This window comes from Cydia splendana, chromosome 11, assembly GCF_910591565.1.
Source record: "Cydia splendana chromosome 11, ilCydSple1.2, whole genome shotgun sequence".
Taxonomy (NCBI): Eukaryota; Metazoa; Arthropoda; class Insecta; order Lepidoptera; family Tortricidae; genus Cydia; species Cydia splendana.
In genome coordinates this window covers 8,426,736-8,453,810 of record NC_085970.1, presented here as the reverse complement: position 1 = coordinate 8,453,810, position 27,075 = coordinate 8,426,736, and the positions used below count along the sequence as shown (strand labels likewise).

General features: G+C 39.0%; 1 protein-coding gene and 1 long non-coding RNA gene across 2 annotated transcripts in view; both read left to right on the top strand.

Moving 5' to 3' along the window:
• Positions 1-22,179, top strand: part of LOC134794762 (TNF receptor-associated factor 3) — a 34,365-nt gene extending 12,186 nt beyond the window's left edge. The window contains exons 6-10 of the mRNA XM_063766545.1: positions 14,702-14,871; positions 19,070-19,265; positions 20,114-20,229; positions 21,059-21,214; positions 21,743-22,179. Coding sequence (XP_063622615.1) covers positions 14,702-14,871; positions 19,070-19,265; positions 20,114-20,229; positions 21,059-21,214; positions 21,743-21,961 — 857 coding nt within the window. The 3' untranslated portion in view covers positions 21,962-22,179. The remainder of the gene's footprint in view (positions 1-14,701; positions 14,872-19,069; positions 19,266-20,113; positions 20,230-21,058; positions 21,215-21,742) is intronic.
• On the top strand, positions 4,164-5,051 carry LOC134794773 (uncharacterized). The gene is made up of 3 exons (XR_010144721.1): positions 4,164-4,226; positions 4,463-4,546; positions 4,980-5,051. It is a non-coding gene; the product is annotated as an uncharacterized LOC134794773 (long non-coding RNA).
• Positions 22,180-27,075: the final 4,896 nt, after the last annotated feature.

The following is a 27,075-nucleotide window of genomic DNA, read 5'->3' as shown; positions in this document are numbered from 1 at the left end:
ATGCTCACAAATAAGTTAAATAACTTAATAAAAGACTTAAGTTTGTACGTTTTAATTGGTTTTTTGTGCAATAAAGTTTAAATAAATAAATAAAATAAGTAAAAAAAAGAAAAACAAATATGACATTTATAATGTTTTGGAAATATTTTAACACGTCTAATTACACCACAAAACACACACCGTTTGATTTAACGTACCTATAAAAGAAATCTCCCGAATCACAATACGATTAGACATGGTATTCAAATTACTATTGTGAGACCTACTGACTCGTTTATGCACTGTCAGCGCTTAAAAATGGAGGCCTTAGCACTCTGAAACATGCCGCGCGAGTGTTCAAAAATACGTGAGTGAACATCCAGGTATTTTAAGAAATAGTACCCAGGTGTTCCTAATACAAATACAAATGCATTATAAGGGTTGGGTAGGTAATAAGTCCACCTTAGATATAAAGAGTAAGTAGGTAAGTATTTATCTAAACATTGTGCAATCATTCGCTTGTGTAAAAGTAATCTATTGAACGTAAGTTTATTCATAACTCCAGTTTGTTTTATAACACTACACGTAGGTACATATCCAAAATAACTTGTATAGAAAGATTGTAAGAAAAACAGACCACGGAACTAAAACAAATAACATAAAATAAAGTTCTAAAAGGATCCTAAGTATCTTAATAAACTTGCAAACAAGTCTAATAAATTAAAACCAAAAAAAAAACTAAACATAAAAAACTTATTTGCTCACCGGGATTCGAACCCACTCCACATTCAAGTAATCTTCATACATTTGTCCACCTTGAGATCCACTAGACCACGGGTGACTTACAAGTTGCGACAAATTTAACAATGGCTTTCATAATAAAGTGTTTTATTGTTTTGTTTTATTTTTCAAGTGTTTTACGCACTAAATGATTAACAGAAAAGAATTTTATTTATAACAGGTAACCCATAAAATATAACGCAAATATCTACGCATGTACCAACGAACAAATTATTATGGAATTTCCTGAAAACGTGTTAATAACTGAATCATCAAATATTGAAAAGCTTGAAAGACCCTAATGCAAATTTAGCATTATTTTATACAATGTAAACAAGCTATAATGCGTTTTATATATGTACATACTAACTTGCTTGTCAAATTTTTCTACTTACGTGTTTATTTGTTGAATGCACATTTCTTGCAGATGTACACTATTTTCACCACTTTTTCAATCACTATTACACCTCACTGATGCACACAATAATATTCATTATAATATAATGGTTTTTTATAATGTGTTTATATATTTTTGTTATGTTTTGTAAGTGTTTTTATATTTTACTTTTATACTCACATTGTAAAATCCTAACCTAAGACCCTAATTGAATAAAGGAATTATAATATAAAGTTACTACACGACTTTTTTTTCCGCAATTGAAAACCACATGATTTTCGTACCTACTTTGTTTACAAAATGCACTCATACACCTTATGTTTCTTGTGATTGCAAAATGAGAATAATGGGCACTTGTGCACTCCCTAAAGATCTATTTATTTCTTTCGCCACTGTCCTTGACCTGTGCAATCACCTCGACTTCTATCATACTTGCGAAGAGAGGTTCCTTCGAGTGTGTTATTTATCTTCCATCGTTGAGAGTGTCAATGATTGTCTACATTACACCTGGTTTTCTCCTTGTCCGCCTATATCTCGAACCTTTATTGAAGCAATAGTATTTCTTCGTTGAGCTTACTGTCGCGTAGGTAAACCATGCTTGAAGCATTGATTGCAGTGATGGGTTTTAGTCTGGTATATAAGATATTTTCTTCCTGTATTCTCGAATGAGTCCTGGTTGCCTGGTCCAACAGTTGTAGCAAGTCTTCGTTGTCATATTCAGCAATCGCCACAAATTTCGACGTAGTTGTCGTAATTGTTTGGCAACTTTTTGCTCAAATACATCACTTTGAAAGGCGCGTAGAATTGCAAAATTCACTAAATGTCGTCACACGCGCACATAAATAATCACAAATTGGACTCATTTTCACATACTTTGAACCAAACAACACTACACTTTCTCATAAAACAATAACTTGTTTGCAAAATCGTTCCTTGTTTAGCTTGCGCATTCAACGTCCGACCGGTCCAACCGAATTGTCAAAATTTGATGTAAACATGAAGGCTGTAGATGGATTTTGAGACTATTAACGACATCTATATTTCATGATAAAAAAATATCAGAAAGAGAATGAAATAATGTTTAGAATTTTTTTTATTTTAATAATCCCAGAGTGGTCATAATTACTTTATTTCTTTGTCTAAGAATTAATCCGTATCAATCTGTGTTTATAAAGAAACAATTAGCAATCAATCTATTAATTATCGTCAATATTAAATGAAATCGATCGTATGAACAAGTTTTTACGCATAGACAAATACTAATAACCAATTTACAATCGCGTACAAGACAAGCGGTGAGACGAGCCGCGAAACGAGACACGGAACGAGAGTGTAAACGGATGCGCGTGCGTCCATGCAATGCGACAAAATCAAAAACATGCCCTAATACTCCTGGCAACATACTAAGCACAACCCACTCAATTTGGTCGGGTTCTTAGTACGACCTGTTAAGCAACAATTCCGATAGATGGCGTGAATAACTGAACTGGTTTTGAAAAACTATTCGAGACTGAATTATAACCGTTCGACAGTGAAACATGAGTGAAACGAAATTTTATCTTTGGTAATTTTGACTGCTGTTATTTCAGATCCGCCATTATGCTTATTTTTTGAAACATTTATCCTTAATACAAGTAAACTAATCGTGATGTTAATAATTAAAATTACCTCAGTTACCGGCGACATTTTGATCAAATACCTAAACATCGGACAATCGCTCAAAACATGCTCAGAACAAAATTGGAACGCCATTTTGAATACAAGCCATTGCCTTTGTTCCACAATGATTTCCTACAGTAAAATAACACGACGCAAGCTTTACCCGATGTAGCGAGTAAGGATTGCCTCCAAGAATGCCCTAATGGTTTTCAAAATATAGCCCCTTGAAGAATTTACAATAAAACGAATGAAGTGAAAGTTCTGTTTCGTCGCCGCATGGCTGACCTTTTCTCAGCTTGCGTCTTCTATTTTTTTTTTTGAACCTAGTGCCCCTAACTATGACCTAGTGTTTGAACTATCTAGTACAAAGGATGTGTAATGAGTCTAGCTGTCGATAGTGCGAATGGAATGGACTTAAATGTGGAAACTGTTGCTTTGAGCAAGGTAAGATTTTATTCTTTTTCCTTCATTAAACAAGTTGCTTCGCTTTTTAGAATATCAACTAGTGAAAAGTAATTGATCACAAATTGACCTATCTATCAATAAATCTATTTGGTCTTATCGAATACAAACATTAAGGTTTCCCTAATTTCATATCATTACGCTTGTAATGTTTTTACCTAATGTAGTGAGTTGCCTTATTTTTATTCTTTGTTCAGCAACAAAACACATTTTTTTCTGCAAAACTTGAAAGTGATCAAAGTAAAAATCAGTATTAAAGGAATGACATGTTGATTTTTGATTTTATGCTGTCTGTCTAATGTAGTATCTGTTCTTCACTACATGTTTGTTTTCTGCTGCAATAAGATTTACAAAGTATATTTGATTTTTCAGCAAGCTGACAACTTTATTAGAATGAACCCCGGTATACATATATTGTTATCGAAAGAAAAGAAGTTGAAATTTTGCTGTGAAGACTCCCTTGCTATTTTCGATGAATCAAAACAACTGTGAAACGTAAGTATGATATTTCTACTATTAGACATTTACTCACTGGTTTGACCATACTGCTTTTGGAATTTGAAAAATGTTGTCGCTCTAAAAAGATGACCCGAGTCAATTTCTTTCGGAAATACTAGCTTCCTAAATTTGGAAGTGCAACATATTATAAAAATCATAATTATATGATAATGTCAACTAAAAATAAACAGGATTTCTTGCATGGTAATGAAAATTTGTTAATAAATATGTATTTTCTTTACAAAAGGATCCCGCAGTCTTCCGGTAATTTTAATACAATTTGTGAGCCTAACCCTAGACCTGTCATAAATATTCCTCTTTTTGCAATACATCTATGCTGTATATGCTGTTATTTTTCAGCAACCGAAACCCAATACCTAGTTGTCAGTGAGCGGAGCAAATTTCCATTGATGCCCTCATGGGTTCTTCCGAGCCTTTCAACAGTCCCCTAGTAAGTATAACACCCATGCTACTAAAAAGCTACTGTAACATATACATATGTACCTAGAAAAACAAACTTCAAAATTTTTCATCGCTCTCAAAAATAAAATAAAAATTTATTTTATTTTTATCTTGACTGTAAAGACCCTACTTGTACTAAATAATAAACACTTTTAATGAGACTTATAAATAGGTTCTCTTAAATATACCCTACTTTAGCTAACTTTTATACTTTATCAATTTCAGAGTTCCCGGAGAAATGGCATTGCTCCGCAGTAACAATATGCCTGCCTTCAATGTACTTCTATAGACTGTCTCCAGTCATGACAGGTATTTTATTTCATTATATAAATACCAAACTTATCGTAAGCTATAAAAACTCTTTAACTTATGTCTGACTCTAATATTTCAAAATAATGAGCGAAGAGGTTCCGGATGAAAGATCAGAGATATGAAAACTGCCATTAACCTTACATCCTATTATGATTTTGTTGACTAAGTAACTTAATCTAGCTTATTTGTGACCTCACTTTATGGAAATGTGCCCTGTAAGGCAAAGATTCTCAAACTTTTTTGGATTTTGAAGAATTTAAGTACTGTCTAGTCTACTTTTGTGAAACCTAATATTTCCTATGAGTGTATTTGACAATAAAATAATGACGCGCCCCCTCTAATGAACGACTGTTGATATTTTACTACTATTACTGTACTCATTCAACTCTTTTCTCTGAATTTTCCCTAATACTTGTCTATTTTATTCCAGGCTACCAAGAACCTCTGACTGCTGATACTTTAAGACTCCTGTTCGATGGCGGCATCTCAAGAATTTTGCTGTTAAGGTCGCTCTAACCTTCAATGAATACAAGAAAGAAAATAGAAAACGTGTTGCAGAGCGTAGGTACTAGCGTGCTAGCTTACCGACTAACTATTACTTGATCGCAATCAAAATACAATAAAAAGTACCGTCAGCAGAACTGTACTGTGATCCTAAGTTAACAAGCTACCTTCATACTACAAATATGTCTTTGTATGCACGCTGTTCGTCCAACTAATTGGCGTGTTGCATTTCTCAATTGATTTTCATGAAATTATTTGAGCGGCTTTGATAATGACAATGAGGTTTACAAGGCAGCTCGCAAAAGTCCTTGTAAATAATAGTAATAACTATAACCAGTAAACTATACATATCTCAGCGCTGTTCTCGATAAATGTTGTGACTCTTAGGGATCCGTACTGAAAAATATGTAGATAAACTTTCATACAAATGTGTATGTTCTACTTATGCTCCAATAGTGATTGCAGCATGTACTATTACTGTTTTCTTAACCTAAATATCCATAAATTGGCCTAAAAATAGTCTTAACATACTATTTCCTATTCAAATCCAAGCACATACATACATAATGCTCATTTTTCTTATCCTACGGTAGCAAATGTATGATGTTTTCGTACATTAATGAAATTTAAGCTTATTACTAGCATGTGTGGTTGTCATTCGGACCCACACGTGAAGCAAATAAAACCTAACAGAATTATCTGTAATATCTGTTTCTTACTCTTACTCTATGATTGACAGGCCTATGCAGGACCGTACATACATATTATGCAATCTGTAACTTAACTAGTTTATTATAGTGACAGCTTATCAGTAAACAAAGCATGTAACAAAGATGGAACTCTAATGTTATCTACATATGAGTACCTATAGCTATTTATTTTTTTATGATATAAAAGGCAAAATAACAGACAAATTACCCGGTGGTGAATGATTACTGTTCCCTCGCAAAACCAGAGTGGTTGCAAATGCATTGCCGGAATTTAAGATGGGAGAATAAGGAAGTTGTGAAATACGCCCCCAGTGGCTTAGTATTCCTGCGTGTAAATGAACAATTACACGCCCCCATAATTTTACAACTAATGTATATATTTGTAATACGCCCCCTGTTCTTTAATATTTCAAGAAAGTCTACGTGAAATGAACAGTTTCACGCCCCCATGATTTTTCGACTAAAGTATATGTGCTTACACAACTAGATATCTTATCTGACCACATCCTAGGCTAACTTAGGTAAACTAATCTTATCTCTAGACTATGGTAACAGCCTCCTAACCCAACCTGAAGTATGTCTACAAATGATGCCTGGCAAAGGCGCGTCTACCACGAATATGCGTTTCCAAGTCATGGACATTATTTGTTAATCTAAGTATGTATTTATCTATACAAGTATGTACTGCGCCTCCTAGTACCAGCAGTACAAACTTTGCCTAGCCCGACGCCAAGTTGATATGTGAAAGATTGTCCCTAGAATATTTATTTATTTATTATTGGTACCTGCAATGAAGCTAATTTCTTAATGAATGTATGACAGGAGATAAATAAGACTGATTGTTTTCGCTTAAAATAAGCGTTAATAAGTGCTAATGTTATACTACATAGGCTTTAATTTTGTTACTTTATTTTTCAGATATCAAAGACGCAAGAAGATGGATCATTAGTAGTGATGACAAACATCTTAAGCTGAGGAATATGAAAATAAATCCCTAATTACGGCGAGCAGAGAACGAGTAAAAAATGTAGTACCAAACTCGTCAAGAGATGGCGCCACCTCCGAGATAGAACGCGCCAACGACGTGTCAACGTAGAATCTTGATATCCGAGATGCAAATTACCGATAGTTTTTAAATGTTAGGAGAAGGTTAATGCTTGGTTGGCTGCATAAGTGCATACCCCTGCTGAGGTCACAGCAGCCACGCAAAAGTTACGAGTAATTGTACATAGTTAGTGTTGTAATAAATAAACCGACTAAGATAATTACGTTGTTTTCGCCTGCGGATAGTAACCCTTACTACAGTAATAGTATAGTAATAGTTTTTTTTTTTTTTGTACATAGTAGCTATTGAATAATAAACTTAATGTTTCATGACTTTTATTTAAGACCTTTCCACGTGTACATAATAACTATTGAATAATAAAATTAATGCTTCATGACTTTTATTTAAACCCGTAATAAAAGCAGAGTCCAAAATCAAGTGTACCCATTCCATTTCACGTACAACAAAATGTAGCCTGAAAGGCTACTTTTACATAGATATACCTTAAAAAACCGTAGTAACACAGGTAAACTACATCCTGCGTCACGGACTCACCAAAATGTACCTCCCGCCCCTTCTTACTTACTTACCTACTCGTAATATGAACACCCCCTTTAGATATACCCCTAAATATGGCCATGTGATCGTCTAGCTAGTAGTTAGGACCCCTCTGAAGTGAACCGCGGTAACCTCAAATTCTTTAATGAGTATCAGCTAAATTTTGGACTCTGACTTTATTTATTATTACCTAGATTTTTGAGAACAGATATTTATGGTAATAAAAAAATTATTCAGAGAAATAGAAAATTATTCAGAATTTATTAGTGCAACGTAAATGATGGTGTAAAATTTACTTTAATGTATTTAAGTATTGCAGCATATATGATGATATAAAATATATAAAAATGTTGTTGGTAAAATCCTGCCACACCTATTAAGCTTCCGGGATAACATAGAAGCAGCACTCCTGAGATAAGCTCTTTTACACCCTAGCATTTCAAGGTTAATTATAATTAACTATCATCTTCTAAACGATGTGTGATTTAATCACACGTGCTGCCCCGTACGCCCGATGCAGGTCTGGAAGCTCTTAGTCCGATTTGCAAGTATTAACCGGAACACCTACCCTACCAGTTTAGCCGGAAGGGCTATGACCAACACTTCGTAACCTAAGCGCACCTAGATGATGATGAAAAGAAGTGTCAAAGTATCCATCAGTCATCATAATTACTTATCTTTTTTATATTCAAAAGCTAGGGATGCTAATCCCTTAATCCCATTCCCCAGAACTGATAATCTATACAGAATTCCTAGTTCTCTAGATGTATAAACGAAGTACCGAGTTTATTCACTAATTATTATGTTTAATCGAGGCCGAAATTGAGTATTCACTCAATAAATCCTTTGTACTGCTTTTGCCTGACAAAGGTCCCCTAAAACAAACCGTTCTTCAATCCCAGAATAGTCTGCGTTCCTAAATCCAGATTGATAATTAAGAGATTATGTTGTAAATACCTGATTATATTACTCAGTACCTCGCCCCTACACCAGACAACCAGAAATGAAAAATAAAAATTTATAAAGCCGTTAATGATCCCCATATAAATTAGAAATTAGGAAGATTTAGGCAGATGAACCCTTCACCTTTTAAAACACTCGTATTTTAAGATTAAGAAACCATATTTTTAAACCCTTAAAGAGAAATATATATCAACCATATCAATTGCATAGACCAGAACTAAAAAAAGAACCCTAATAAACAACAAAATGAGTGTGTGATTCTACCCTAACTCTACCCATTGTCCCTAATCTAGTACATTCAAAGCATAGTTCGTTCTTACCATCGACCTAATGCTTTGTAATATACGCAAGTGTGGTCCCTACGAGAAGCTGTAACGTTCGGCAGGCGAAACCGAGAAGGCAACCTACAGGCCAGTGTATTTGACTCCCTCCTTATCGCCCGCGGGCATGGTGGATAAGAATAAGTCGCCCTATTCCGTGTATATAAGTGGATCAGTACCCTAGCACACACACGCACTAATCACGAGGGAAACTCTGCCGCAACAAAGACTAAGTGTAATATCAGTCACGACAGAAGTCTGTCCCCGCAACCAGCACTAGTATGAACCGGAGCACCGAAATATATAAATATATTTAATAGGAGACCTAGTCTCAATTACTGTCGACTTCAGTGGGCAGGATTTACACCCAATGACGCGCACGTGACGTCCCCACATCCATCTAAACAGCTGGACCTTGAGACTAGTGAGATAATTCGTCACTTATGTTGATATAGAAGAGACGCCAAGTCCTCTCAAACTTGGAGCAATAGACTCCTAACCATCCAATCCTTTGGCACCGTTAGGCGGAGTGAATGCTTAGCAGGACAAACTGTCAGTCCAAACAATGATCTGGTTTTAAAATAGCAAAAAGACCCCATAATTAAACACTAAAAATAGCTAAGTTATCGCAAAATTAAACTAACTTAATAGAAAAGTGAAGTTCCCTTAAACACTGTCATCTATATTTAACGTTACGAGAATTTCTTCCCGCAAAACCAAACACAGACACTATTCCAAGCCCCGGCTATGCATTGACATTGTCCCTGCATAACATGACGGCACTTAGAACACACAGCGTAGAGAAAACTTCACAATAACTAAAAACCCATACATGGCAGTAAAGAAACTCCACAACATCCCATGTCCAGCGTTACGACGATATTGTCTCCGTAAAACCAAACACAGACACAAATTCTAAGTTTAAATTTACCAGGATAATTCCAAGCAAAAACAAACACAGAAAAGTAGCAGAGTAACTTCACTTACCAGTATTACGTTACGCCCGAAAACCAGAGTCACTGCTAGTCCGATGGTTGAAGAATGAATGATCCCAGTCGACGGTCCGCTCCGCCTTTTATAACTTTTTCTAGAGACGAACCGGCGACCTATGCGACATATTGGCGATTAAACGGGGACATACTTGCGACATACTGGCGTCCCGCGACATACTAGCGTCCCAATAGTGACATACCGGCGACAAGTCGCGACATTCTGGGGCCCATTGGCGACATAACGGCGACATAACGGCGACATATCGGCGACAAATTGGTGACATAAACGGTGACACAATAGTGACATAACCGGCGACACAATAGTGACATAACAGTGACTTATAGAGACAAACGCTATTCCAAAAATACCAGGGCACCAGAACTGAGGAAGAAGTTATTAGCCTCGTGGCATGTAACGACGTTAGAAGAAAGATCATAAGCTCCATTTTGTTTACTAAGCCATATTCCTTAAATATTAACGTTCACAATTGCTTACTGCAAAGTATAAATCATGTCCCTTTCATTCATGCAGTTTAGAGAAAGATGGAGCTAATTTTAATGACGTCTACGCACACATAGGCAGCAGAGAACGTTCGAAAACATCACGTACGAATTTGTTAACATTATTTTACTTTGAGATATTTTAAGTTTATTTCTGAAAATCGTCCCTGTATTGAAGTATTTTATGTTTATTAGTATCAAATATATTATTTAAGCCATCTGGGATCTAGAGGGTTAATTATTATAATATTTATTTTCGTCTTACGAATTTTAATTTCATGTTTCGAAATTGTACTAGGGCTTCAGCAAAGAAAGACCGCGATAGTAGCTCGGGAACTCGGCCGATACAATGTGGACGTGGCTGCCATCAGCGAGACACATCTTGCCGACGAAGGAGAGCTGGTAGAAAACGGAGGAGGTTATACTTTCTTTTGGAAAGGTACAGATTCTTCTGAGCCCCGAAGGTCAGGGGTCGGATTTGCGGTAAAGAATGGTCTTGTAGGTACGTTACGGGAATACCCCGTCCATATTTCTGATCGCGTTACCACACTGCGCCTACACCTCGATAATGACAACTACCTCAATATCATCAGTGTCTATGCTCCAACGCTTGACAAATCTGATGAGATTAAGGATAGATTTTATGAGGAATTGACACAATGTCTCGACCGTATAAGTGCTAGGGAGCAGATCCTTCTACTAGGCGATTTTAATGCCAGAGTTGGACGTGACTTTGAAGCTTGGCCTAATGTGCTTGGCAGACACGGAGTCGGTAATATGAACAGCAATGGTCAGCTGCTGCTTAGCTTGTGTGCACAATATGATCTCGCAATCACTAACACTATGTTCAGACTGCCTGCCAAGCACAAGACGACGTGGATGCACCCGAGATCCAAGCATTGGCATTTAATAGACTATGCTATTGTGAGAAATAGGGATTTTTCCCAGGTCCAGGTCACTCGAGTCATGCGTGGTGCGCACTGTTGGACGGATCATCGGCTTGTTGTCATCAAACTATCTCTTTACCTTCATCGCCCTCGAAGATCCGGCAGAAATAAACCTATATGCACAAATATTGATAGACTAGAAGATCCAGAGGTAAGGAAGAACTATGCCGAAATCTTGTCCTGTGTGCTTCCGTCGCCGATTGATGAGACTTTGAATGTCGATGCTCTCTGGGAGTCTCTGTGCTCTCATATTTTGGTCGCAGCAGAAACTACGCTTGGTCTAGCAGTCCGTAAAAATGAGGACTGGTTTGACAAAAATGACAGTGTTCTGACAGAGGCATTGCACGAACACCGTCGTCTCCTACGAGAGCATAGAAGAGAGCGTCGAGATGGAGATATTAGACGTAGTGAACTGGAGTTGAGAAAACTATGCCGTGAAACCAAAGAAAGATGGTGGCAGAACAAGGCTCGTCATATGCAGTGGCTTGCTGACTCAAACCAGCTCGGAGAGTTTTATGGGGAGGTCAGAAAGCTAATCGGCACAAACTCCCATGCTAAGATACCGCTGAAGTCAGTCGATGGTGAGTGTCTTCTGAAAACTAGGGATGATGTGCTGAACAGATGGGCTGAACATTTTAACGCTTTGCTCAATGTAGATCGTACAGCAGATCTATCGCACATTAGTTTAATACCTCAGCTCTCCACTGTTATAGAGCTGGACGAGCCTCTATCGCGTGACGAGGTAGTTCTTGCCATCAAACAGCAGCAGAATAAGCGTGCGGTCGGTATTGACTCTATTCCAGGTGAATTGCTGAAGTACGGAGGTGAGAAGTTGCACTCGTCTGTTTGGGCACTTTTTGTTCGTATGTGGGAGGAAGAACATGTTCCCTCTAGTTTTAAACTTTCACGAATTAAGGCCCTCTACAAGAACAAAGGTGACCGTGCGGACTGCAACTCATACCGTGGTATTTCGCTTCTCTCAGTTCCTGGAAAAGTCTTTGCCAGAGTTCTCTTGAACCGCCTTATAAAGCTCTCTGAAGAGATCCTGCCGGAAACACAGTTTGGCTTCCGTCCTAATCGGGGTACCTGTGAAGCCATCTTCTCGTTGCGTCAACTGCAGGAAAAAAGCAGGGAACAGGGACAAAGGCTGTACTTTTGCTTTGTTGACCTTGAGAAGGCGTTCGACAGTGTCCCCCGTGAAGCTCTGTGGATAGTACTAAGAAAGTTAGGGTGCACTGATAAGTTCGTTCGACTCCTGAGACTTCTGCATGACAATATGGAATGCTGCGTTGCTGTGGATGGCGAAGAGTCTAGCTTCTTCCCCGTTACCTGTGGGGTGAAGCAAGGCTGCGTCCTAGCGCCAACACTCTTTGCTCTCTACTTTGCTGTGGCTGTCCGTGAAGTCTTGCAGAGGCAGAGCTCGTCGAATGGAATTCGCATCCGTTTCCGCACTGACGGTAGTCTTTTCAACTTGGCCAGATTTAAGGCTCGCACTAAGGTCTCGTACGCTGTGATCACCGAGATCATGTATGCGGATGACTTGTGCTTCATTGCGGAATCCCCTGGTGACCTACAGCAACTTTTGACCGACTTTCACGATTCCTGCTGCAAGTTTGGACTGAAAATCAGTGTCAAAAAGACGGAAGTAATGTCATTAGACATCCATGGTCGCGAGACACTGACTGTCAGACTTGGGGAGGATTTGCTGAAACAGGTAGATAAGTTCCGGTACCTGGGGAGCACAGTAACTTCTACGTGCGACCTTGACGCTGAGATAAACATCAGAATCGGTGCCGCTGCTGCGGCGTTTGGTAAGTTGGATGGAAAGGTCTTCCGTTCACATGACCTGACATTGGCGACAAAGATCTCCATATATATGGCTGTTGTGCTTCCTAACATATTGTATTCTTCGGAAACGTGGACCATATACCGTCGTCACATCCGCACTTTAGACCGATTCCACCTAAAATGTCTTCGCAAAATCTTGAACATCAGCTGGTCCGATCGAGTACGGAACACCGAAGTTTTGCGAAGAGCTAAAGTGGGTGGGATCGAAGTTTATATTATGCGACGACAACTTCGTTGGGGCGGCCACGTTTCAAGGATGGCAGAGGGTCGGGTGGCTAAGCGCATCTTTTACTCGGAGCTGGAGGAGGGCAAGCGAAAGCATGGCGGGCAACTTCTCAGGTATAAGGATGTGCTTAAGCGCCACATGAAGACCTGTAACATTGACCCGCTTCTGTGGGAGAAGCAGGCAGCCGACCGCCCTGTATGGAGATCTTTCGTCTTTAAGCAAACGAATGACTTTGAATCCCGTCGACTTGTGGAACTCGATATCAGACGGGATGAGCTGAAGGCCCGCCCACCAGCGGCTATTAGGTATAATTACGTCAATGGTGTGCTTTCCTGCCCGTCATGCGCACGGGTCTTCGCAAATAAAATCGGCTACGCGAGCCATATGCGAGCACACGAACGCATACAACAACGGAGCTGAAACAGTCGCCGTGGTCGAAACCGGCCGGGAGAGTATATATATATAGGGCTTCAGCGTAACGGAACGTCGAGCTGTCATTAATGTCACTGTCAACTCAATACTATTTGTTGTTGGTTGTTTTCTGAAGGCTTATTTTGTTTATTTCTAAGCTAAAATAAGGATTAATTAAACAAAAATGCATCTGATAAATAATGAAACATGGAATCAAGTGCTTCAAGTTCCAATTGTTAGAATATTCAATGGAATCATGAACGAAATATGTGACCGCAAGGGACATTAGTATTACAAGGTATTTCCTACTATTTTATGTGTTTTGTAATGAAAAATGAGGCCAATACTAGGCAATAGGCATACGACTAGTCACACACATTCGATCATATACAATTTTATAATTATAAAAATAAATATGTACCAATAGGTACAACCAAATAGTTTAATATATATCACATACATATATAAATACATAGAAAAATACAAACAATATATATATATATATATATATATAAATACATAATATATACACAGCGGCACATTAAGGAAGAGATAAGTAATGATTCTTTAGAAGGTTTTTAAAGCTTTGAAGAGTTTTAGCACACCTAATGTCTAACGGCAGACTGTTCCACAGACGAACAGCTCGAAACGTAAAGGAGTCATTATAAAATTTCGTAGAAGAAGGAGGGGGAACAAGTTGATATTTCCGTGAAGGCCTGACGGAGGAGAGATAACTAAAACGTTCTTTAAGGTATGAAGGAGTAGCGGGGTTGAAAAGAATGCTATAGAGAAGAGCTAAGATATGAGAATTACGTCGAAGACGTATAGGGAGCCACTTGAGCTGGGCACGAAAGTTGGAAATATGGTCAAATATATGGTTATATATATGGTATATATATGGTTGGTTGTAGTAATTATAGTTTATCTAAAAATTGTCTTAGGGTCGGAAATTGACGTATTCTCGTGAAGAGTGGTCGTTTCACGGCGGCCGAGCTGAGCGACGTCTTTTTCGTTCTTATTGCGTAGACATATATATGTAAAGCTTTTTTCTATCAGATCGTTTCGCGTTGATAGATCTGGGGAGACCCTAAGAGAACATGCAGTTAATGAGCATTCCTGATTTCCAGAGGCAGTAATTGATTACATAAAACAGACGGTTGAAGAGGAGCGCGCCCGCAACGCAGAGAGCCGCGCGGCGCTCGAGCAAGAGCTGGTGGAGGCGCGCAGGTCTTCGGCGCAGTTAGGGCAACTGGCCGCCGTTACAGCGCAGCTGCAGGGCGCCGCACATGACAGGCCGGTAAGATTTCTCAAGGTTATTTTCTTAACCTTTTGGATTGCCCACTGCTGCTCAATGGTCTAGCTGCTGGATTTACACTAGTCTCTGTCCCTAACAAGTCCCTAATAATTACTTTCAAAGGCGTCCAGGTTGTCCCGCCAGCACCATCTCCACCTTAAATGTTTTAAGCCGCATAATTTGACCTGGCCCATGCCATCTTGACCTGGTCCATTTTACAGAAGACGGAAAACTAACAGCAAAGTAACTGCTCCGTGTGTAATTCTGTGTTCCACGTGAAAAATGAGGTTGGCTTCTAAGGAGAGAGAGGAGAGAGATCAGAGAGAGAAGGAGAATACACGAGAATGAGAAAAGAGATCATCTGAGCGTTTACCCTTGGTGCTTCCTCAGCTAGGTACTGCTTCGGAACACAAAGTCTACTTTTCCACCTCTTCGTACAGACCTCAGCATATATACTCTTTATTTATTTATTTATTTTTTTTTTTTTTTTTAAGTAAAATGTAAAATTTAATAAACACACAATATATATACAGTGGTGCTACTAAACTAAATTAATAACTAGCTTAAATCTAAATATCTCTTTATTAAATATCATTGGCACGCATTTCATCCCTCGAAACATTCAGTCAGCGTTCCTTGAACCAGTGTTGGGCATTCAAGAATAAAATCATTATTTGAATAAGAATTCGTAGGAATAAAATCATCTCGATTTTATTCCCGTCAAAAATATTCAAATAATTTTGGTCGGGAATAATTCGTATGAGAAAAAATTGAATGAGAATAACTTATTCTTAATCAAATAAATATAATCATGATTTTTAATCGAAATAATATTCCACGAATAAAAATGTAGTCTGGGTACCGTATAGGTACTAATTACGTATAGTTAGGTAGATGTAATAGTAGTTAGTCTCTTGTCTAATTTATACCTATTTTATGGAATAAAATCTTACAAATTGAGTGTCGCATAACGCATAGTTTCAGTAACCGTATTATTTTTAATTTACTAACCAAATCATTAGGTTCTATTTAGCTGGTCTAAGCGCTTTGTCTCTATCACTCTTACATATTAGTGCGATAGAGAGACGGAGGTAGCGTTCCGTTGACGTAGCGCAAACGATTGACATATTGGCTACGAACCCAAGGTGCCTAGCCAAGATGACAATTTTTGTTTTTATTTTAATAACCAAATCATTAGGTAAATTTAGTTGTTCTGGAGGCCTAGCCAATATGCCAATCGCTTGGGCTCCAACAACGAAGCGCTTTCTTTCTCTATCACTCTTACATATTAGTGCGATAGAGAGACAAAGATAGCGTTTCATTGTCGTAGTGCGAACGTTTGGCATGTTGGCTACGCTCCCAATGTGCCTAGCCAAGATGCCAATTTTTGTTTTTATTTTAATAACCAAATCATTAGGTACATTTAGCTGTTCTGGGGGCCTAGCCAACATGCCAATCGCTTGCGCTCCAATAACAAAGCGCTTATTTATTAGTGCGATAGAGAGACAGAGAGAGCGCTTCGTTATCGGAGCGCAAACGATTGGCATAATGGCTAGGCCCCCAGAACAGCTAAATTGTAACCAAAGATTTGGTTATTAAATTAAAAACAAAAATTGTCATCTTGGCTAGGCACATTGGGAGCGTAATATCCAACATGCCAAACGTTTGCGCTACGACAACGAAACGCTATCTTTGTCTCTCTATCGCACTAAATATGTAAGAGTGATAGAGACAGAAAGTGCTTCGTTGTTGAAGCGCAAGCGATTGGCATATTGGCTAGGCCTCCTGAACAGCTAAATTGTACCCAAAGATTTGGTTATCAAATTAAAAACAAAAATTGACATCTTGGCTAGGCACCTTGGGTGCGTAGCCAATATGCCAATCGTTTGCGCTACGAGAACGAAACGGTATCTCTGTCTCTCTATCGCACTAATATGTAAGAGTGATAGAGACAGAAAGTGCTGCGTTGTCGGAGCACAACTTAGAGGATATAACCAACGGAGACGCCATGTCTATAATTCTCGGTACAAAATAGTCTGCCGTTTTTTGCGGGGGAGGGGCACATCAAATGTATAGGTACGTCATGTCAGATAAACGTCAGTCCATACATGTGGTTGACCATTGGCCGCCTATTTTCGACAGAGGGGAACGCCTGTTAATGACCACTCCGTTTGGTTATATTCTCTAAGGAGCACAAGCGATTGGCATCTTGGCTAGGCCCCCAGAACATCTAAATTTACTCAATGATTTGGTTATTAAATTAAAAACAAAAATTGTCATCTAGGCTAGGCACCTTGGGTGCGTAGCCAATATGCCAATCGTTTGCGCTACGACAACGAAACGCTATCTCTGTCTCTCTATCGCACTAATATGTAAGAGTGATAGAGACAGAAAGCGCTAAAAACAGCTAAATTGTCCTAATGATTTGGTTATTAAATTAAAAACAAAAATTGGCATCTTGGCTAGGCACATTGGGAGCGTAGCCAACATGCCAAACGTTCGCGCTACGACAACGAAACGCTATCTTTGTCTCTCTATCGCACTAATATGTAAGAGTGATAGAGAAAGAAAGCGCTAAAAACAGCTAAATTGTCCTAATGATTTGGTTATTAAATTAAAAACAAAAATTGGCATCTTGGCTAGGCACATTGGGAGCGTAGCCAACATGCCAAACGTTCGCGCTACAACAACGAAACGCTATCTTTGTCTCTCTATCGCGCAAATATGTAACAGTGATAGAGAAAGAAAGCGCTTCGTTGTTGGAGCCCAAGCGATTGGCATATTGGCTAGGCCCCCAGAACAGCTTAATTTACCTAATGATTTTGTTATAAGAATAAAAACAAAAATTGGCATCTTGGCTAGGCACATTGGGAGCGTAGCCAACACGCCAAACGTTTGCGCTACGACAACGAAACGCTATCTTTGTCTCTCTATCGCACTAATATGTAAGAGTGATAGAGACAGAAAGCGCTTCGTTGTTGGAGCGCAAGCGATTGGCATGTTGGCTTGGCCCCCAGAACAGCTAAATTTACCTAATGATTCGGTTATTAAAATAAAAACAAAAATTGGCATCTTGGCTAGGCACATTGGGAGCGTAGCCAACATGCCAAACGTTTGCGCTACGACAACGAAACGCTATCTGTCTCTCTATCGCACTAATATGTAAGAGTGATAGAGAGAGACTATGCGCAACTCTACGGAGGGTCAACGTTTGGTATGTTGGCTAAGCACCCTGATCGGATGATAGAACTAGATAGTGTATAGCGGAACTCTTCAATGTGTACTATACCTAAACTATAGTAACAAATATCAAATCAATCCGACTTTTAAATAGAAGGGTGAAAATCAACTTACAAAATGTAACCGATTGTACTACAAAAATTAACTTAATTCTAAATAACATTTTAATTGAATAAAACCTTAGTTAGAATAGGCCCACTTCTAGAATAATTATTCTGTTTTTTATTCCGCATTTAAAATAAGAGTCACATGATTTATTCACCTTAATTTTATTCTAAAATAACTAGTGCAAGAATAATTCTAATTCAAATCGATTTGAATAAGAATAAAATTTCTCTTTTTATTCTTATTCTTATTCAAGTTAATTTTTGCCCAACTCTGCCTTGAACTTTCTCCTTTTATAGGGTCCAGGGGAAAGCAACCTAGCAAAACTTGCCAGTTGCATAAAGTTGATACTAAACATATTTGTCGTAAGTAGATGTCCAAAAGATGCATCAAAACCTAACTCAAATGAAAAAGGTTCATTAACTCAAAATCAAATATTTTATTGCACTTCATGTGTACCTACAAAGGATGTACAACTAAGTACAGTCACATAAACTATGCACTTTTTAGTGTTCCGTACAAAACTTTGTTCACGGAACACTTACGGGATCACTCCGGTCTTGTTTTTTAATGTTTCTTCTGGCAGAAACTCTATCTCAACGGTGGAACCGCTCACTAAGCATAAGCACCATAAGTAGTAGCTGGCTGAGATGCAGGATCAGTACCTATCGCCTTTATACGCGCCACCAGCATGTGAGGCACACGCCACCGCTTTAAGTCCACTGCCATGTAGCTTGGGTTCGGTGCCGCCCTTCCACACATCGGTTGAAACCCCTTCTCTAGCCAAAATTTTTCAATGTATATTTATTTAATTATTAATAAAATTGTATGAAATTTAATGTTTCTTATGTTCCAGGAAGTAGACCGCCTAGCAGTCCTCGAGTTGGCCACCACAGAGGCTCGCGCCGAGACCGCCGAGCACGCGGCCCGCGTGGACATCGTCGCCCGGGACATGAGGGCCCTCACCAAGTCGTATCTTAAGCTGAGGAGCGAGCTGGCGGACTTCCAGGCGAGGGTGGGCTTCGAGAGGGCGGAGTTCGGGAGCGATGACGGTAGGCACAGAATAAATAATAGTATACTAGGTACAGAAGACTCACTCTCTAACAAAACGCGTCTGTCACGATCAGCACAGATATGGCCGCTAGGTGGCGACAGCGCCACGCGCGGCTTATGGCAAACCCCAAAATTGGGGCAGAACAGGACAGGGACAGGATGTACTTTTAGCGACCTGTAGAAAAGCGACGAAATCGCGGAGTAGCCACGTCTGCGGGAGGCAAAAAAAAACTTATATCTACGGATATAGTAGGGTATATTTAAATGATAGACACACACTTTTATAGACAAATGAAAGAGAGACAACCCCGCCATACTTGTACATTGTGTTGTTATAGCTCAAACGGATTAGGCAGCGTTTTCGTGTAAAGCTCCTAGACAGAGGGGCTACCGCGAAAACCGAAATTCGCAAATTGCGGGGATCTTACTCTTTTACTCCAATGAAGGCGTAATTAGAGTGACAGAGAAAAATGCCCGCAATTGACGATTTTCGGTATTGGCGGTAGCCCTACAGCGTGTTTTATTCCGACAACTGTTCCGACATCATTAGCAAACATCGTCATATCATATGTCAACTAATTCACACAAAACCTTAATAAGTTGTACCTACACTAAACCTTCACTCTATTGATAGGTGAAAACCGTATGAAAATCCGTTCAGTAGTTATTGAGTTTGGGATTTGTTTTATAAGATGTAAGTAGTGATTTGGCGCTTTACCCTAGATGGCATGACAGTCGTGCACGGTCCCATACTCCCAGTGAATAATATTTCTTTGTGATTGCGCTAGGAAACCTACACTGAGCAATTCGAAATGTGTTTGGTTTTTCACCGATTTATTTTTCGCAGGGCACCTTATCTGGCGGATCGACAACTTCACGGAGCGGATGAAAGACGCGAAAACAAATGACACTGTGCTCACCAGCCCATTGTTTCGGAGTAGTAAATACGGCTACACTATGAAGGTTCGATTTTAATTCTTACCAGCCGGCCTATAGCCAAGGTATAAATCGCTATCGCTACGACAACGAAACGCTTTGTGTCTCTCTATCACTCTTCCATATTAGTGGTGCGACAGCGACAGTTGCGTTTCGTTCGCTACGGAGCGATAGCGATTGGCATGTTGGCTACGCGGCCAGGTTTTTCCAATAATGACCCACTACGAAAGAACAACTAGCTTGTTTTAAATAACTTTGCTTGCACGAGAAGGTACAGCACATAAATTGATGCAGGACCTTTCGGATACCTTGTGATACTTTTCGGAAATCCTTCCAAGGGAGCGTCATAGGACCTAAACGTTGTAACCATTGATTTGATTTGTTTCCAAAAAGTTGTATAGATAGCAGTACCATCTCTCTCGCTAAGGGATTCGCGTAGGAGGTGCAAGCACGTGCTGCTCGCCCTTACGGCTCGGCCACGACTTTGCGCGATCGGTGACGGCGGCAGCGACAACCATTGGTCCGATCGCTGTATCTCGCTCCATAGGGTTTTCGCTGCCGCCGTCGCCGGCCGGTCGTTCAATGTCATGGCCGAGCCGTTAGAGTTGGTCAAAGACCGCAAAGATGGCTAGTCTTTCCAAGATTGCATATAGTCGAGAAATTGGGATTGGGTACCGCCGTTACGGGGTAGCCTAGAGCTCCAAACCAGACTACAGGGCGTTACCCGCGATAGTTGAACACGCCGGTTCGAATCCGGCCTCCGCCACTTTGTCACCGCTTTGTCAGGGCTTTTTGTCACCTTATGTGTCTATTTCAGTTTATAGTTGTAAACATGGCTAACATGAGATCTTTACAGGCGGAATTGAACCTCAACGGCATCGGCAAATGGAGGGGGCGGCACATAACCTGTACCATACGCCTAGTCGGCGGGCCTTACGACGCGCTGCTAGAGTGGCCCTGCGACTTAGCCATCAACATTGTGCTGCGGGACCAACCTAATAATAGGAATCAGGTAAATAAAGCGTTTAACAGAGTTAAAGGAATTTGAACCTTATGTACAGTATAGTTACATTTCATCTTTAAGTGTAAATGCTAATTATAGGGCCCTACATGATTGTAGCGTCTTTGTCTGTAGGCTTAGCACATGATTGGCGCCACAATATCTCGCCGAGAGATAGACTACTTACACGTCTTTTTCTAACTGTATTAATTAAGGAGGGACAATAGTCTAGCCCGGCTGGTCTACCATATATGTAGGTAGGTATCACCTGAAAACATAAGGCTGTCTTCTTATTGGATACGTATCCGCACCAGTATCCATACTGCATAATAACCACGTACCTAAATGTAAAAAAGGTAGAGCCTGCAGCCTGCATGTCCTGTTCATAACACGATACTGGCCTATCCGTAGGTACACTTCTCCAGACAATATTGAACACTTCACTTCACACGCCAGTAGTTCTGGTTTTATCTAACATTAGATAACTAAGAAATCTGATCCTTCAAACAATCATGTATTCATTTTTTTGTATATTTCCAGGCAATGGACATAGTAAAATCCCTCCAACTCCGTCGTAAGTCGTCCTCAAAACGGCACGACTACGACTCGACCGATGAGAAGACTCGCTCCACTGAGGCTCTGGACAAAACCGTCACACAACTGAAGAGGCAGTACATTTTCATACCGCATACCAGTTTAGACAAGTTCGAGTATGTTAAAGGGGATACGGTGTTCTTTGAGTTTATGGTCAACCAATAAATAAGCAGCACAACTCAGTAAATCCTCCTCTAAACGGCACGACTACTTGACCGAAAAGACGCGCTCCACTGAGGCTCTGGACAAGACCGTCACACAACTGAAGAGGCAGTACATTTTCATACCGCATACGAGTTTAGACAAGTTCGAGTATGTTAAAGGGGATACGGTGTTCTTTGAGTTTATGTTCAACCAATAAATAAGCAGCACAACTCAGTAAATACTCCTCTAAACGGCACGACTACTTGACCGAAAAGACGCGCTCCACTGAGGCTCTGGACAAGACCGTCACACAACTGAAGAGACAGTACATTTTTATACCACATACGAGTTTAGACAAGTTCGAGTAAGGTAAACGGCCCCAAGTTCGTGTTAGTACGTTATTTCGTTAGTTTTGTTTCTGGCGCAAATAATAAGGAATTCAATTATTTTTTATTCAAATTATACATATGAAAAAAATCTGTATTATTTAATCTCTTCCATAAAATAATAACCACTAAAATATTGGTTATATATATAATTAAACTGAGAGTAATACGACGGTTGAAACTGTCAGACGGCCGCGAACAGCTGTATTGTATGCGTGCACTTTTTTTAGGCGTAAGGTGCGCGCCCTCACTTGTTAAGCTTATAGGAAGGAAAAGCTAAACCCGTTCGAATAAAAGTTTTTGGGAGTGTTTCTGTGGGTTCCTTAGTAATTGATTTGACAAGAAAAAAGATTGAATATATGCATAGAAATAACTTAAAATTGCAATAAATCGACTCACGAAATAGCGGTCATTTTATTTTTCGTGTGTCTCCTATTTCGTGCCACTAACGAATCAAGGATTTTCTAGATACATTTTGAGTGCTTGTTTTTAAATATAACAACGAAGATCATTAAAAAAGCAAATTAGTAAACAATTAATGTACTTCATGAAGATTCGTATGAGCGAAATTCGGTATATGTTTTTTTCACTAGAATTCTCATAAAACCAGTTTGAATGTGACCCGAGTTAAAATTTTTAAGGTATATTCCACGTATATTCTCATATTAACTACTAGCACAATTTTATTTATTATTTAATTTATTTGATTTATTTTTGTGTATGTTTATATTTAACGTATAAGATAGTAAATTATTTTTTGTAAATAATTTTTATTTTTTATTATTTTTTAATTTTTTTTATTTTTATTTAAATAGTTTGGCTCTTAATCACGTATTAAAGTACCCATATGGTTTACAAAGTCTTAATTCAACCATTAAAGACGACGAGTACAAAAAACTTTAAGCTAGCTCTCAATTTAACATTTTTTAAATATTATTTTAAATTTGACCATACAATTATTCGTAAGTAGGTAAGACCGTTAAATATAAATGATTATCAGCAAATTATCACCAATTACTCAAAGGAAACTTTATGCCGAAACAGGGGACACGAATTCACGAACTTAGGAGCTGACCTAAATTTGTATCACGAAATGGGAGCGAAATAAGAGGTTCACGACAAAATTCATATAAAAAAAAGTTTCAACTAAAACCCTACAGTTTATACATTAAATTATTAACAAAGAACTAATATAACTTATCTAAAAGCTTTCAAGGTAATGATATGCTTAGTAATATTTAAAAAAATGTACAAACTCTCAACTCACTCTCAAGAGCCTTAACCTGCCGAAACAGGGGCCCTTTACCTTATGTTAAAGGGGATACGGTGTTCTTTGAGTTTATGGTCAACCAATAAATAAGCAGCACAACTCAGTAAATCCTCCTCTAAACGGCACGACTACTCGACCGAGAAGACGCGCTCCACCGAGGCTCTGGACAAGACCGTCACACAACTGAAGAGACAGTACATTTTTATACCACATACGAGTTTAGACAAGTTCGAGTATGGTAAAGGGGATACGGTGTTCTTTGAGTTTATGGTCAACCAATAAATAAGCAGCACAACTCAGTAAATCCTCCTCTAAACGGCACGACTACTCGACCGAGAAGACGCGCTCCACCGAGGCTCTGGACAAGACCGTCACACAACTGAAGAGACAATACATTTCCATACCGCATACGAGTTTAGACAAGTTCGAGTATGTTAAGGGGGATACGGTGTACTTTGAGTTTATTGTCAATCAATAACAGATGAATGCTACAGACAGAGCTGTGCGAGCAGTGCGAGGATGCGTAGCTAGGAATGTTTTTTAAGATCCAATTGAATGGAGCGCAGCATTTTAGGTGTTAACCCCTTAAGGCCCAGCCATACAAAAATTTCCACTGGAATTTGAAATAGAGTTGATTTCTAATTGTTTGAAAATTTAAGGAAACAAAAGAAATGCAACTCTGTTTCAATTGAATATGGTTTAAATTTCATCGAACTGAAGAAGTACTATAGGAAGGACATTGGGCCTTAGGAGGTTAAAAGGACCGACCGCGTCCAGAACACTACGCTGCGCTCCAAAACCCGCATGGCTGACGTTGAAAAAAACCGCCCGGGTCAAATGGGACTGGGCCGGCCACGTCTATCGCATGCATCCGGATAAGTAGGCTAACATAGCCACCAAGTGGATGCCGGAAGAGAAGCGTGGGCAGGGTAGGCCCAGGGGTTGAAATGGCGAGATGACTTTGACACCTTCCTTTACAACTGGCCGGAGGAAGCACAAAATCGGGAGTTATGGAGAACCAGGGCCTAGGCCTATGAAATTATTCTATTGATTCTTATTGGTTCTTAACAAACAAATCCCTCGCTACGTATCCTTGCACATCTCTGATGGAAACGCAGACTCATCATCATTTGTATCATCCTATTTACATTCCTGAATAGGAATTCACATAACATATGCCGCTGTATTTCGAAGTTCTAAGCAACATTTGTGACAATTTTAACATGTACACTAATTATAGGTGATTTAAATAGGATTGTAATGACATTATATTAATGAAATAAAAGTAATTTAATACAATAATATAATTTATTTCATAACACACGTATAACACAAATGTGGACGAATAGGTACAGGAAAACAGACAAATAGACAAAATACCTATAGGTATGTGAGGGTGAATCAACTCTTAATAACAGTTAGTTGCCAAGATAATGTCCCCTGCGTTACTCTTAATAATTATTATTTCAACGTAAAAAATGAATTCCATCCTATAACATTCACAGCAAACATTTCTTTTAAGAAATCGTTTCGCATTTAGTCTCCTGCGTTACCGTCGGTAACTCGATAGTTGATTGACCCGATGATCAAGAGAATGTTGATGACAATATGGGGACGGTATTAATCAGGGATGTAACGGATGTGGTTTTATCGGAACCGAAAACGGAAACAGATGTTTTCAATTTAGTTTAACGGAACCGAAAACGGAAACGGAACCGATAACGGAAACGGAACCGAAAACGGAACCGGAACCAGAATCGGAGCCTGACTTTTTAACGATGTATTCGTTTTCCCCTTTTTAGAATAAACCTTCAGACAAAGTTTACACTTAGCCGTGTCCCCACTAACTTCATCAAAATAGTTCCAAATCGAACTTGATTCCGGCTTCGTTGTGCGTTTTTTTACACACTAACATTCACCACACACACTACACACAGTCAGTAGTCAGTACACAACAGAACACATACGATTTTAATTTTAATAACACGAATAAAACAAAGTATACAAACAAACAACAAATTAGCGTAGCACGTGGCAAGCGGGGCGATGAGCGAATGACTGGTATGAACCAGGGATGTAACGGATGTGGTTTTATCGGAACCGAAAACGGAAACAGATGTTTTCAATTTAGTTTAACGGAACCGAAAACGGAAACGGAACCGATAACGGAAACGGAACCGAAAACGGAACCGGAACCAGAATCGGAGCCTGACTTATTAACGATGTATTCGTTTTCCCCTTTCTAGAATAAACCTTCAGACAAAGTTTACACTTAGCTTTGTCCCCACTAAGTTCATCAAAATAGTTCCAAATCGAACTTGATTTCGGCTTCGTTGTGCGTTTTTTTACACACTAACATTCACCACACACACTACACACACTCAGTAGTCAGTGCACAACAGAACACATACGATTATAATTTTAATAACACGAATAAAACAAAGTATACAAAACAAACAACAAATTAGCATAGCACGTGGCAAGCGGGGCGATGAGCGAATGACTGGTATGGATCTGTTTGTTTTTGATGTACGCCGCCGCCGCGCGAAGCATTGACATCAGTTATAACTTCCGTTTCAAACATAACGGAACCGGAACAGAAACGGATGTGTAATACCAAACGGAAGTTCCGTCTTAACGGAAACGGAACCGGAGCTCCGTAACATCCCTGGTATGAACCTGTTTGTTTTTCATGTACGCCGCCGCCGCGCGAAGCATTGACATCCGTTATAACTTCCGTTTCAAACATAACGGAACCGGAACAGAAACGGATGTGTAATACCAAACGGAAGTTCCGTCTTAACGGAAACGGAACCGGAGCTTCGTAACATCCCTGGTATTAATCCATATTCTACCTTAATATAAAGTGTTCCAATGTAATATTTAATATTTTGCTATTTAAATTTCATTTCGTTTAAAGACGAATGCTATGAATGAATTAATACAATCAGTCGCCGATTTCTTTTTTTTTATATATGTAGACGACATCGTCTGATTAAGTTATAACTATAACCTAACATTTAATGTTTATGTAGTATACTTTACTTGTATTTTAAATACACTATACTTGCCGCAATAAGTGGCGAGTCAGGTCATAATGCCACCTCCTTTTCTCTTGGTTGGTCTAAACCTGGGTAAAGGAGATAGCATGATCTCAGTCACCAGTTGGTATTTCGTTAAGTACCTTAAATAAATAAATGCACCTTAAATATAATATACCTAATATGGACATTACATATAATTTTACCATTTATCGTACAGTCACGGAATTAAATTGTTGAGCCATTTAGGGTTCACTTCACATTGGACATTTCATACCGTTAGTATTGAAAACCAAATTAGCTTGAACCTTAAATGGTTCAACAATAAAAGTCCGTGACTATACATAGTTTCTAAGGGTGGTATTCCACCTGTCCAATTTCTTTGTCCAATGACAGTTTGTCTCAGTCTCTCATTCAAGCAAAATATGAGATGCAATA